Source organism: Acomys minous, assembly GCF_964271855.1.
Source record: "Acomys minous genome assembly, chromosome: 16".
NCBI classification, from domain to species: Eukaryota; Metazoa; Chordata; class Mammalia; order Rodentia; family Muridae; genus Acomys; species Acomys minous.
Window position 1 is genome coordinate 55,035,431 of NC_140498.1, and position 15,147 is coordinate 55,050,577.

General features: G+C 45.9%; 1 protein-coding gene across 2 annotated transcripts in view; it reads right to left on the reverse strand.

The window, feature by feature from the left end:
- FRY (FRY microtubule binding protein) overlaps positions 1-15,147 on the reverse strand; it is a 360,844-nt gene that overhangs the window by 302,239 nt on the left and 43,458 nt on the right. Inside the window, exon 2 of one of the 2 annotated variants that reach the window (XM_084763560.1) lies at positions 4,038-4,213. In XM_084763560.1, coding sequence (XP_084619686.1) covers positions 4,038-4,213 — 176 coding nt within the window. Of the gene's footprint in view, positions 1-4,037; positions 4,366-15,147 lie in introns of those variants that run through there. The other variant, XM_084763561.1, reaches the window with a different exon arrangement.

Consider the following 15,147-nt stretch of genomic DNA (forward strand, 5'->3'; position numbering starts at 1 on the left):
AAGCAGCCTTCTGGGTAGAGGTGGAGCAGGGGAAGGGCATCAAGAGGATTACCGTCCGGGAGGACTACGGGTTTGCTGCAGGCACGCTGTGGGCTAGCCATTGTGACAGATAACGGGTATACAAGAGCTAACAAGACCCACATCATCCCTGACTCGCCAGCTAGTTGGAGACCAACAAGGAACATGGACCATCTGAATAAGGTGAGATAAATGCTGTGAGATGGAGAAGTCCAAAGACTGGCCACCCAGAGGAGGGGTCAGGCGGGAACTGCTTAGGTAGGGCGCGTGCACATGCCTCAGCCTGGCAAAGCAAGCATGAGGAGCTGCCACGGGGAACTGGCAAGGCCCGTGGAAACCAAAGAGAGAATGTCAGGAAGGGGCCCGGGGTGGGGCGGGGTCAATAGACAGCGTTGATATCTCATATACTTCTTATTAATGGATTGAGTAGCTTAAGATCGCCCAAAGAAGCATTAAGAAATAAACAAACAGATTTGTCTTTCAGATAGGCCATCACCTGCAGGTGAGATGGCCCTGGAGGCAAGATGAACGAGGACAAATTAGGGAACAAGGGAGCTAGACCTCTGAAGGCTTATTTCCCATTCTGATGTAGGAGCTAAAGGAAGAGCTTGTGGATGGATGGATGGATGGATGGATGAATGATTGGATGGATGGATGGATGATGGATGGATGAATGATTGGATGGATGGATGGATGGATGATTAATGGATGGATGAAAGGATGGATAGATGGATGGATGGATAAATGAATGAATGATTGAATGGATGGATGGATGAATGAATGATTGGATGGATGAAAGGATGAATGGGTGAATGAATGGATGAATGATTGAATTGATGGATGGATGGATGATGGATGGATGAGTGAATGGAGGGATGGATAGATAGATAAATGAATGAATGAATGAAATGAAACAATCCACCATGAAGCACAGGATGGAAGATAGGAGACTTTAGGTGCGGGCACAAGTTGTCGTGGGCACATGGGAGCTCCTCAGACAAACGGCCACAGCAGCCAACAAGAGAGGTCAGCAGAACACAGTGGAAAAGGCTACAAGGCTGCAGCCCAAATTCTGCCATCTGCTAACCATGGAAGATACCGTCACTCTCCAGCCGTCATACCCACAAGTGCACATGCATTCGTGGATGTGAGCATGTTCACGTGCGCATACACACACACACACACACAAATTAAATCTTTTTTTTTTAAAGTAAGAAAGAGGGCTGGGGATATAGCTTAGCGGTAGAGCACTTGCCCAGAGCACAGGTCCAAACACCTCAGGACTGCCAACACCACCAACCAAAAAGCTCCAAAACAGACAGCATAAGGCCAGACACAAAGACTGCATTTGCCCCCAACAACCTATGAGGAGGCAGCTGTGGACACTGTCCAGACCACAGCCCAGCTCCTCAGCCTTCGATGTCCTTTCAAACTGTACCTGGCCAAATCAGTCCTGCCCACTCAGGGCTGGAAAGGGAAACTTCCATCAAGTCCGGGATAAGAGGCTGTACCCGGTAGGGCCATGAGACTGTGTGGCAAGGCCAGGACCATGGCTCAGGACCAAGGTGTTCTAAGCCTTGGTGAAGTGGGGGCTGGTGTGTGTGTGTGTGTGTGTGTGTGTGTGTGTGTGTGTGTGTGTTGGGGACAGTGGGAGAAAGCAGAACGCATGGTGACATATGCGAATCCAGGTCTGGCGACCAACCAACCAAAGCCGAGAGGATAAAAGCAGGTCATTGCAGAAGATGTGTCTGAGACCCACGCCCTGCTGCCCTATCCCATTAGAAAGTGATTCTTGCTTCCAGTGGGTTTCAGGAAAACACGGCTAATCTGAGTGCATTCTATTGATTTTAGTCCTGTTCTGGTACGAGGAGAGTGGGACTCCAGCCAGGAACTCTCCTGAAGGAAACCATTTAACGGGTCTGGCTCACAAGTTTCAGAGGTTTAGTCCACTGTCGTCATGGTGGGAAGCTGAGAGCTCTACATCTGGAACATCTGGATCCACAGGCAGCAGGAAGAGAGAAGAGCCGCAGGGCCTGGCTTGGAGTCTTGAAACCTCAAAGCCCATGCCCAGTGACACACTTCCTCCAATGAGGCCTAGCTTTCTGATCCTTTCAAATAGAGACGCTCCCTAAGCATTTCAATAGATAAGCCTAAGGGGTCGTTCTGGTTCTGTCTTGCTGGTTGGTTGGTTGGTTGGTTGGTTGGTTAGGTTTTTTGAAACAGGCTTTCTCTGTGTAAAGACCTTGGCTGTCCTAGACTCATTTTGTAGTCTAGGCTGGCCTCAAGCTTCTTCAAACCACCACATTAGCATCGGGAGGTCATGGAGAGTCCAGGTCCGCAGATGGCTTTACCTCTGCTACTCCTTCCAGAACTTTCCATCTCATGCTCCTTCTTCTTTCCCCGACACATTCAAAGGCTCGTATCCTCTGGCCCATTCTAACCTTGGTCTTCACAGCTCCCACCAGAAGAGCACAATAGCAGACAAATAACAAGGAAAGCAACAGCTACACACACGTGTGCACGCTTGTATCACACATACACACACACACACACACACACACACACACACACACACACACACACACACATACACACACAGTATCTCGTTGGGGCTGGGGCTCAGAGGCTATGGGTATTTGCCCTTCCAGAGGACTTGGATTTGATTCCCAGCACCTTCATGGTGTCTCACAACTATTTGTATCTCCTGTCCCAGGGCATCTGGTACCCATTTCTGGTCTCCATAGTTACTGGGTATGAAAGTGATGCAGACATACACGAAGGCAAAGCACTCATACACATAAAATAAAAATAAAAAATGAAAATGTAATTTTAGTTTATGACCTGGCATTCCTAAGTCCCCCAAATTGTTTTCTCTTTAGCTCCCTAAAGCAGTTTAAAGAGTCAGTTACCAGGAAAGTCAGTATAATTTTTACTAAATAATATTGGACTGAGTAGTCTCTCTGTGCCTAACCTGACAAAGCCAGCCTCCAGCATTGTCACTATTCTATAGTACACTTTAAAAAATTCAATTAAGCTGGGCGTGGTGGCGCATGCCTGTAATCCCAGCACTCAGGAGGCAGAGGCAGGCTGATGGCTAAGAGTTCCAGGCCAGCTTGATCTACAAAGCGAGTCCAGGATAGCCAAGGCTACACAGACAAGACAAACCCTGTCTTGAAACAACAATAAATAAATAAATAAATAAATAAATAAATAAACTGCAATTAAACAACAAGCCACAACAAAAAGGTCACATCCAATTCTTCCTAGAAATTCCAAAGCAAATGATATTGAAATCAAGTCATATAAGTAATTCAAACTGTGGGGCTCACTCACACAGTTGGGTGAACATTTAGGGTTCCCCGTGGCAGGTGTCTTCCACTCTCTCGCATCTGTAATAAACTTGGTTGAGAACCTGGAAGGCCCTTCTCAACACTGAGATCGCTGTTTCTCCTGTCACCCCTGCCACACTGTTGACTGGAGCCCGAGACTCCAAATGGTCTCGGGCTCTGATGCAGGGCTGGAATTTCAAGCACGAACTGAGAACTTACTTCTGTAGATTTCTGGTGTACACACACACACACACACACACACACACACACACACACACACACACACACACAAACTTCTGTTGATTTCTGGTACACACACACACACACACCCGTTCACTCAACAATCCAACCTTGGACTTGAAACGCTACCCATAACTCTTAGGCAGGCAAGCCAAGCACCACCACAAACCCGCGGAAGCTAACAAATCACAAGGGCGCAGCTGCCCATCATCAACAGATCCCGAAAGGACTCGCAGCCAATCAGATAAAAGGAAAAAAAGACACGGCGCTTTGAAATGCAAAGTTGGTTCTAACCCTTCAAGATCGAAGGTTTCAACTCCTTAAAGTCACGCTTACTTGGTACTTCCAAGCTCTCAAAAGTGCCCAAGTTGATTTCGGTTCGATTGTATACGTTACATAATTTTGTTTGTTTCATTTCAACAGGAAAGCATGAATTCAAAGAGTTCCTACCTGGGAATATGGTCGGCCTCTTCTTGGGGCGCCTCAGGTGAAAAGGTTCCAGATTTTTGATGTTTCTTTGAAGTTTTCCTTTAATGGGATTTCCGATGCTTGGAAGGTCAGGTGGCAGGCTGCTCCGTCTCAGTGATTTAAACTCATTTTGAGATGGATTTAACTTGTTCTTTGTCCTGGAATATAAATTGCTGTCATCAACGGCCATTGTAATCGATTCATTGGAGACTCTGAAGTGACAAAACTCCTGAGAGACAAACCAGCGGGCGGCCAGAGCCGCCACCTCCTGCCCCAGCTCCCCAGACAGGAGGCTCTCCTGCTCGCTCCGCCCGGCACTTGTTTGGGAAGCTTAACAAGTTGGTGGGCGGGGACCTGAACAGGTGTAGAATTACTAAGTAGCTCCTCCCTCTGCAGCTAATAGCCCAGGGGGGTGGGGCTGGAGGCGTGGGGGCGTGTCCAGAATAAATGGTTAGGGTCTGGAGACAGAAATGACACTCAGTAAAAGTGGCACCAAGTGTGAAATTTCTGTGTGTCCTGCTGTTAGGCAAACACAAGCCAAGTAAGAATAAATGCCGGTGCAAAGTCCAAGTCTATTCTAATTTCCCACAACACTTAAGAGGGCTTGTTTTTTGTTTTTTTGTTTTAACTAGTCTGGGGGAAGTATTTTTTTACACTTTCTTTCATCTTTGTGATTCAAGCTACACACTCGTACACATCTTTCTTGATTCATATTTGGCTGTCGGCCAACTCGAGGCTGGCTCGAAGGGACATGAGAGATCACCAGCCGTGACCAGGAAGGAACCGGTTGTGGGCGTGTGCGCTCAGGCAGCTGTGCCGGGAAGGCTGAATTGCCCGGACCCACCCTTCCATCCTGTGCCCCACCAGCCAGATGGCTTCTCCAGAAATTCAGGAAGCCTGGCTGAAGAGCTAGAGGTCTCCAAACAAGCTTCAACCCCAACAGTGGTGGCGCCCTCCACCCAGCAGACCACAGATGAATGTTGTGTTTGCCAGTGCTGCTTGGTTTCCCGCTAAAATGCTCAGAGGGTTTGGTGGTCTGAGGAAAACCGGCTTTTTGCTTGCCCCACCCCACCCCCACCCCCGTCACAGCTTTTCTTCCTTCTGCTTCCAGATTTTCACTGTCCGTTGTGCCTTTCTCCCTAGCTCTATGTTGTAATGTCCTGCATTCTGTTCTTGGTGCAGAAATCTCACGACTTTAATTTATCCTCCTTAGCCATCCTAGGCCTGGGGCCATGAGCAATCTGTGTGCATGCATGCCTGCTTATACACACAGATACACAGTCACACACACACACACACACACACACACACACACACACACACACACACACACACACACGCCCTTATCTCTCATGCTTTCTGGCTACTTGCAGTGTGAGTCGAAAGATGAAGTAATTGCCCGCTATCTGTCTCTGTCTCTGTCTCTCTCTGTATCTGTCTGTCTGTCTGTCTGTCTGTCTGTCTGTCTCTGTCTCTCTCCTCTCCTCCTGAACTGTGCCAGGGATCAGTAGGCACAAAGAGCACAGAGGATTGCTTGGATGCCAAATAGGTTGTATGACTCGTTGGACATAGTGACTGTTAGGCTCCCTTACCTAACTCAGGACACACCACCGCTCTGACTGACGCTTTATTCGTTTGCCTCCATTCTCCCTTACACCCTAAGTGCGACAGGCTTCCTCAAGAGAAACGGACAGCTTTCCCGAGTCTGTCCAGCTTAGGGTTGCCATTTTGATCTAGCGAGATCTTTAGATCTTGTGAGATCATTATTTTGTCGACCCAGTTCTGAAAATCGCCTGCGTGCATCCCACTCACGACTCAGAACTATTTTGTCAAATTGCAATGTAGCCTGAGCTTCAGGGGCTGGGGTTGTGGCTCAGGGGCAGAGTATGCCTGGTATGCGTGGAGTCCTGGGTTCAATCACCAGCCCTGCTTGGGGAGAGGAGGCAGAAAGGAAGCAATGATTTGGTAGCCAAAAAACAAAGGTCCCAGACCCCAAACACCAAGAAGAACATTTATTTAATAAATACCTAGTGAGGTGGAGTCTTAACACACACACGGTTGAATATGGTAACAAACAGGCTCAGTGCCACTTGACTGTTTCTCTGCATTTCACAGCATCACTGTGAGGCTGCATGCGAACACACCAATACGAAACCTAAGAGTCTAAGGAAAGGTGAGCCTATTGCTTGTGCATCCTGCAGCTCTGCATGTGCGGGCGAATAATTCGCCTTCATCTTCAAGATGAAGATGGTGGGAATCCAGGCATCAGGACCGCATTATAAAAGCCACTGTGTACTGAGTGCTCAACTGTTGGTCATGCCCTGTACTAAGTCTGTGGCATGCTGGCGTCCGGCTGGTTCCTCCCAGTGAGTTGTTTCAGAGATGGGCACCCGAGACAGAGTCTAAAGTCCCAGAGCTGCAGGGGGAAGATCTGGGTATCTTCATATCAACCATGCTGCACCCTGCACGGTCAAGCACACTTGATGTCTAATGGGAACCGAGCGGCTCTCTGTAGTTTCCTAGGACAATTCTTGGCTCAAAGCAGATGCTCACAGCTACAACTGCCGGACTGAGGCAAGTCTTGCTCAGGTGACTAAGCTGCTCCCTATGACAGGCTCTCAGAGACTGGGGCCAAGTGAAAAGAGCCAAGGTAGAATTCAGATCTTTACTGGTGTTTATTGGAAAATAGTTTCTATAATAGCAATAGTTCTGTAAAAAAAAAAAAATAAAACTTTTCATATTAAAATGTACTTTAAAGTAAGATTATATTTCCCAAGGCTGAAATGATCAGACATGATAATAATTAAAGAAAAAAGAAGAGGCAGGATGAAGAGATGGCTCAGCGGCTAAGAGCACTTACTTGTTGCTCTTGCCAGAGGACCCAGCACGCACATGGCGGCTCACAACTCCTGTTCCAAAGGGTCTGGTACCATCTCGTGACCTCTGTGGGCACCAGGTCTGCACATGGCGCACACATAGACACGCAGGCAAAAGACTCATACACATAAAACAAAATAAATAAGTCTAATAAGGGAAAAAGAAGCCATGTTTTGGGGGTAGGGGGATGGGGAAAGCCGAAGGGAGGAAAGAGGAAGGAAGAAATGATGCAAAAAAAAAAAAATAGTGCATATGTGAAATTCTTAAGCGAATTTAATAAAAAAATCAAACCACAAACAAAAGTGTTATCCAGTTCCGAGGTATCCAAGATGTCCCGATTCTCTATAAATTAAAGGACGTAAGAGAGCGATATAAGGAGTCATAGTATACTTCCCCTCAGAGGGAATACAAACAGACCGAGATCTCACTCACTCAATACATGTTCTTAAGGAGGAAAGTGACAACATCTCAGATTTGCTATCATTAAATTTTTATGGCACAGAGAACAAAAAATATTTTTATTTATTCAAAACTGAAATGAAACCTGTGCACACACTCCCAAGGTGAACTTTCCTTTTGAAATATTTAAATTGGCTGCTATGAGCGGTATTCAGCCAAAGAGGATTTAGTTTGGTTTATTTAAATGAGAATATTCCCCAGTTGTGATGCTATGCCTGATTTTTCTCTTTATACCAAAAGGCAATAGTGAAATTTCACTGTGTGTGTGTGTGTGTGTGTGTGTGTATGTGTGATGCTATTTTCTAGTGTTGGAGACAGACCCCAGTACCTTATGCTTGCTAAGCAAGCTCTCTACCAGTGTGCACAAATTGAACCCTTTGTTTATAAATTATCAATTACTAATTATAATGATAAGTAATTATAAATGCATAATCAGATATTTTTACTATAATAACCATTGTATCTTAAGCCTCTCCACAATTCTATAAATCTAATAAGCTGATCTTTTTTGATGATCCTAGTTCCAATCCACGAAGACGCTGTGCATTTTATGTATTAAATGACCAGGCTGTCCCTATGAACAGTCTGCTCTTCCCAGCTTTTGTTCCTCTTAGAAGGTTCAGATGGCACACAGACACTTCCTCAGCTTGCAGCCAGGAATTCCCGAATCACTTTGCTCTGCATGAGAGAGCTGTAACTACTGCAAACTCTACCTCACCGCTGTCACCTCCTTCCTCAATCCTCTCCTAGAGTCAGTTGGCTACAGATGCTCTAAGCCTTTCCCAATTTGCTTCTGCATCTGGCTGCCCCAGCGTTAAGACATGCTGCAAATTCTTCTTATTATTTACCTCTTCACTGAATGTGTGTGTGTGTGTGTGTGTGTGTGTGTGTGTGTGTGTGTGGTTTTTTGAGACAGGGTCTCTCTGTGTAGCCTTGGCTGTCCTAGACTCAATTTGTAGACCAGGCTGGCCTCGAACTCACACAGATCCACCTGCCTCTGCCTCCCGAGTGCTGGGATTAAAGGCGTGCACCACCACGCCTGGCCCTTCACTGAATATTTTAAATAGAGATATTAACAAATATTAGAATAGTGAACACCACCTGGTCACACGACTCCTGATTTCTTTCTCCAAGCATCACCAACTACCTCTAGGGACGGGCACAAAGACAGACGTGCCAAGGCATTATCTATGTTGTGGGTATGGCTGAGGACATCTTTCCAAGCCGGTGGCTTGGTGGGTCAGAGCCTGTGCCGCTCTTGCAGAGGAGCTGGGTGCAGTTCCCAGTCCCCATGCCAGGCGACTCGGAACGACCAGCAACTCCAGTCTCAAGCGAGCCAAAGCCTCTGGCCTCGGTGGGCACCTGCACTAATGCACACGTAGCCTCATGTCCACATATGCATAATGAAAACTAAATGAAGATGTTCCGAGGCTATCTCACGGCTTTCAGAGTGATTAACAAAGATGCCCAGCTTAGTGCTAAAATCCTCTGCTCTTTTGGGTCGCTTTTACTCTACCATCCGTTCATTCCTACTTCAGTTCCCTTTTGCCCAAATTCTTCAGGGGCTCTTAAAAGTCTGTTTTCCAGGGGCTATGGATGTAGCTGCATCACAGGGCATGTGCTTAGCATGTGCTGAGCATGTGTGAGGCTCTGGGTCCAATTCTAGTACTGCAACAACAAAGAATGTTTTACTTGCTTTCCTTCCTAGGTGTACCTGGTTATAAAGCACCTACTATGTGTCTGGTGCTATGATGCAAAGTCTGAACTCTGTATTCCTAAGAATCAGAAATAACTATGAGGGGGATAGATCTGAAACAAACGGTGGAGGTGTGTGTGTGTGTGTGTGTGTGTGTGTGTGTGTGTGTGTGTCGGGGGTGGCAGTGATCACTGAGGCTTGCTCGCTCCAGCCTAGCTCCAGGTCCCATAAGAAACCCTGTCTCAGACAGTTAAAGTTGAAAGTGACAGAGCGGGGTACATAATGTCTCCCTCTGGCCTCTGAATTTATACCTGGGTGCGCACTCCTGCACACGCACACACGTGCACACACACACACAAACACACACACATGTGTACATATCACACACAAGGACACATGTGCATACTCTACATGCCTACACACAAACATACCTTGTGATTGTATCAGCACAAAATCTATATGAATAACATGGCGTCCTTGTCATGGCCTCCTAAACACAGTACTATTATTTACATAGCATTTGTGCCACACAAAGCAGCGCAGATCATCTGGAGATGCTTTAAAGCCTCTCAGAGGGTGAGTGGACAATAATATAGATGCTAGAGTTTTTTTTTTATTATTTATTAAGGACCTGAGCATCATTGATGATTGCAGAGAACAGAGGGCTGGCCAAAAAATAACCATGTGGCTCCATGCTTAATATATATACACATATTATATATTAAATATATATTACACACTTTATGTCCGTGTAAAATTATATATGTAAAACACTTTATTTAGACATCTCTATGTGTGTACACCATGTGTACGAGTGACCACAGAAGCAAAAGGAGGGTGCTAGAGCCCCTAAAGCTGTAGTTACGGTTGGATGTGAGTCGTCTATATGCGTGTGGAGAACCCAACTAGGGCACTCTGCAAGAGCAGCAAGGGCTCTTAACCACCAAGATACCTCTCCTGCCCCTATGAGATATGTTTTAAACAGCAGCATAATTTGGACATGTAGAAAATAGGTACTTTTGAGGGCACTGTTTCAAGACAAGGTTTCTCTGTGTAGCCCTGGCTGTCTTGGAACTTGCTTTATAGACCAGGCTGGCCTCGAGTGCTGACATAAAAGATGTGCCCCCACCAACACACAGCTCGAAAATAACTACTTTTAAAAGTATTTCATTCTAAAAGCTGCCTCTGGCCTCTTAAAACAAGTTAGTAATTCATAACAAAATATAAAAAGATTTTTAAGTTTAAAAAATTGGTTCCAGTCAGTAACCCCTCTGTTGAACCATCTTCCTTTATTTGAGTAACTGACTACAATCAGCAGAGGTTTATAAGATGATACACACAGAACCTTCATCAATGGCCCTAGACAACCAGGCATGGTGGTACACACCTGTAATCCCAGCACGTGGGAGGCAGAGGCAGGCAGATCTTTGTGACAGAGAAAGCCTGTCTTGAAAAAAAAAAAAGAAAAAAAAAGACTCCAGAACAGGTTCTTACTTGCATGCAATCCAACCCAACTTACTTGCACTTGCAATTCCCCCTCTCACTCAATTTTGCAGGTCTCAGAAAAATGCCAAAAACATCCTGGCCCATCTGGAGCTAAGGTAAGACCTAAGGGGACACTTTTGGGGGATTTGTGGAGCCTCCTTTAATTCAGGAACAACATAAATGAGCCTTGCTCTACCTCTGATTCACTCACATGGACCCAGCCAGGAAATGATCAATAGTGTATGTCTTATTTTTCTACCAAATAGATAGCACTCCTAACATAACAAAAGATGTTGAGACTTTAAAAATTAATTTATCTTTTACATGCATTGGTATTTTGCCTACGAGTATGTCTGTGTGAAGGTGTCAGATCTTGGAGTTAGCAGACAGCTGTGAGCTGCCACTGGGTGCTGGAACTTGAACACGTATCTTCTGGAAGAGTAGCCAGTGCTCCTAACTGCTGAGCCATCTCTCCAGCCCTTGAGACGTTTTTGTTCCACTGAAATTTTGAGGCCTTGGAGAGGTGGCTTCTGAAACCAGGCTGCTGAGTGACTGCTGTCACCGAGCTGGTTGGCACATTAGTAGTTTGTCATCATGGTTATTGCTGCTGGAGAGCTCAACTCTCACCTGTGCGCCAAGGGTGCCTAAACTAAGCCCTCTTGACTGTCCGCACAGAGTCCAAGATCTCTCTCTCTGCGTTCTACCCATTTCCGGGTTGAAGGTCAGCCATTTCTTTTCTGTTCTGTTTTGTTTTTTCGAGACAGGGTTTCTCTGTGTAGCCTTGGCTGTCCTGGACTCCCTTTGTTGACCAGGCTGGCCTCGAACTCACGGAGATCCGCTTGCCTCTGCCTCCCCAGTGCTGGGATTAAAGGCATGAACTACCTCTCCCGGGGGTCAGCCACTTCTCAAAGTGCCACTTCTAACGCTTGAGTTTCTAGATTTTTGACTTGACTGAAACTCACCACAGTTTGTCAGTGGCCCAAACCAGAGGCCTTGGAAATATTCTGACCCAACAAAGACATGCTTTCTTGTTAAACATCTTTTCCCACTGTCGTCTGCCCTTTCTGGAATTTCTCGTGACTCCCCACAGGTCTGGCCTCTCAGACCTGAGTTCCTTACACACTATAGCTTTCATCTGCATAGCTTTAGGAATATCTTTCATTTTACGCCTCTTTGAGTTAGTTTTCTGCATATTGAAATCATTTTTATTCAGACGTAGAGATCTACATGTCTGCATTTTGGCTCTGGCTGGACACACAAACAGCTGTTTACAAAGCTTAAGTCCTTAAGGGTCTGGTGTCGTGACTTTAACCAGGTGCATGGAAGCCACCTTGCTCTGTCCATCAGTGCCTCACTGGAATACTTACATGAAAGGTCGTTGGCACATAAAACAGATAATAACAGCATGGACGTATACAAGTGCTGGGCGGTTGTGTCAGGCCACTTAAATGGCACCTTTCTCATTACTTTATGTACCTTCTCTGGTTGGTGGCTGATGTGCCTGATCAGGACACTCAAGAGGAACCTCCCCAGCCAGGTGAAAACCGGCAGATGCAGTGCAACGAAGGAGACGGTGAAATGGACCATGAGCCAGCATCACAAAACGTTAATAACGGCAGGCGAGCATAATCTTTCTTTAATGGCAAAGTCTTAAAAATCACTTCTCCACTTTTACACCTGGGTTTCCAATTACTTCTAGACCGTCTCTTGGCCTCCACCTTCCACACTCCCTGGTTTCTAGCCACTGCACACAGAGCATCCCATTGGTCCCCACCTCCGTTCAACTAGGAGAAGCAACAGAAGCTCATGAAAAATCCCAAAAGATGGCCTCGTAGAAGCTCCTGGTCTACAAAATGAGTCCAGGGTCATCAATCAAGGCTACACAGAGAAATCCTGTCTCCAAAAACAAAAACCAAAAACAGCAACAAAAAGAAGAAGAAGAAGAAGAAGAAGAAGAAGAAGAAGAAGAAGAAGAAGAAGAAGAAGAAGAAGAAATAAAATAAAATAAAGAAAGAAAGCACCATCAAGGTGGGCGGTAGTGACACACATCTTTAATCTCAGCACCCAGGAGGCAGAGGCAGGCAGAGATCTGAGTTCGAGGCCAGCCTGGTCTACAGAGTGAGTTCCAGGACAGTCAGGGCTACACAGAGAAACCCTGTCTCAAAAACCAAACAAATGAACATCATCCTTTTATTTTTGCATCTGCCCAGAACTAAATTCCATGTTAGATTCTGAGCAGACCATGTAGTGGACAAGACGGCGTTGTGTGATCTGCCTCTCTGTTTATTCCTGAGTCTGAGCCTCCAGTAACCTGGTCAAAACTGAGAACTCCCTAGCAAGAAGGGGGGGTCTTAGCACATATTCATCTTCAGTTTGCTCAGGGCCCCGCCTCAGGCGAGTCTACCTACCCATCTGTTCTTTTTCCATTTTCTAAAACAAAAACAAACAAACAAACAAACAAACAAACCAGAATTTCTTTTATGATATATCCTAGAAGCCAGAAAAGTTTATACCAAACCAGTACCTCCTACTCTTGTAAAATACAACTATAATTTACAGTGACTAACTGAAATAAGAACCTACAGTAACTCTGGAAGCAGAGACAATGCCATAATACCCTGTACTCCATTAATTCTTGTACTAATTATGCTTGGAACAGTGTGAACGGTGACACTTTCATGGTGGCCAGACTGAAAGCATCCATAGTTGAGATAATTTAGCCATCTTAGCATTTATTCTCCTTTCATTTGAAAAGAAACCCATTTTGATTTTTTTTGTTTGTTTTGTTTATCAAGACAGGGTTTCTCTGTGTAGCCTTGGCTGTCCTGGATTCACTTTGTAGACCAGGCTGGCCTTGAACTCACAGCGACGCGCCAGCCTCTGCCTCCTGAGTGCTGGGATTAAAGGCATGCGCCACCACGTTTTGATTTTTAATTAAAATATTTGGAGAACACAACCCCAGGGCCTGTCCTCGGCCCTGCAACACCTCTCGCTTGGCTGGGAGGGCTGATGGAGCGTGAGGTCAGTGAGAGAGGCTGTGATGATGGTGTGGCAAATGAGGGAAGAGGACAGGCCCCTGGGCTTGACCCCACAGCACCACAACATGAGTAAAATATTCGTAAGCATTAAACTAGATGTTAATTATTCTAATTTAGGGGGAGGCGGCAAAGGCAAATAGATAGTGGAAGATACTATGGAAATTGGGGTGGATCTCTGTTCCCCAAAGGCACAATGGATCCTGCAGCCCATACATTTACCTCATCTTTACCTCGTCCCCGTTTCTCTCTGGTCATTATTGGTTTATTTGAAGACAGGGCTTCGCTGTGTAGTCTATGCAGGCCTGGAACTGACTATGTGGTCCACGGTGTCTCCCCCTCCTGGGTACCAGGACTACAGGGCCACACCCAGCTAGTTTATTTTCCCATTTAAAAGAGAAGCCTGTCACTCAGATTCTTATGATAAAATGGACTAATTTGTAAATACTATCTTGTTTGTTTGTTTCTCGAGACAGGGTTTCTCTGTGTAGCCTTGGTCGTCCTGAACTCCCTTTGTTAGAACAGGCTGGCCTCGAACTCACAGCGACTCGCCAGCCTCTGCCTTCCGAGTGCTGGGATTAAAGGGGTGCACCACCACACCCTGTAACAATCATCACTACCCTTTAGCTCAACCTCATGCTGGGGTGACCCCAACCGTAACTTTGTTCTTGTTGCTACTTCACAACTGTGATTTCGCTACTGTTACGAATCATGATAAAAGTATCGGATATGGGACTTTGAGAACCACGGCCTCAGCTCCTCTGCAAATCCAACATCTGCACACACACAGCTTCACTGTCCTCGTAGCACCGCGACCGAGACTGACTCCAGGAGGCATGGGTCACTTAATGAGCATCAACCACCCTCACGCATGTCCAGGTAGACTTGGGGAAATAAGCTCCTACAATTCAGGCTCCAGACCCCTACATGACCCAAAGAACTGGCTTTGTAATTTACCCTGGCGGATAAAGAAATAACTTTTCTCCTAGTCACCCTGCACCCACTGCTGCTAGCAGGGAAATGAAGCGAAGATACAGTGTCTGTTTCTCTATCCTCAGAGCAGGCAGGCGCCTGGAAATCAGGACCTTCTCGGTGAGTCAGGACTCCGCTCTACACTACACAAACCTGTATTTTTCTTGTTGTTGAACAAGTTTGTCCACAAAGGACCAATCCCTCCACCACCTCTAGGAAATGTTATCCCATCAGGGAAGCCAGGTTTTTTTCCACTGATGGATGCTGTGGCTTTACTTTGGTCTTCGTAAAGACACAGAGGTTGGTGCATAATTTCCTAAAAACTATCTTGGGGTTGCCCATTTCCCCACAATAGTCCTTCTCAAAATGCCTGGGCTCAAGTTTTTACATGTTTCTGTCAGGCTTTGATTTACTGTTCAAATCAGCTGGCTTTTCTAAATGGGAGAGAATCCTTCAGAACGTCTATGGTAGTGGGACAGTTAGAAATTCTTAAACTTAAGAATTTTGAAAAATCTAGTAGGCCAGAGGGATGGCTCAGTGGTTAAGAGCACATGCTGCTCACCCAGAG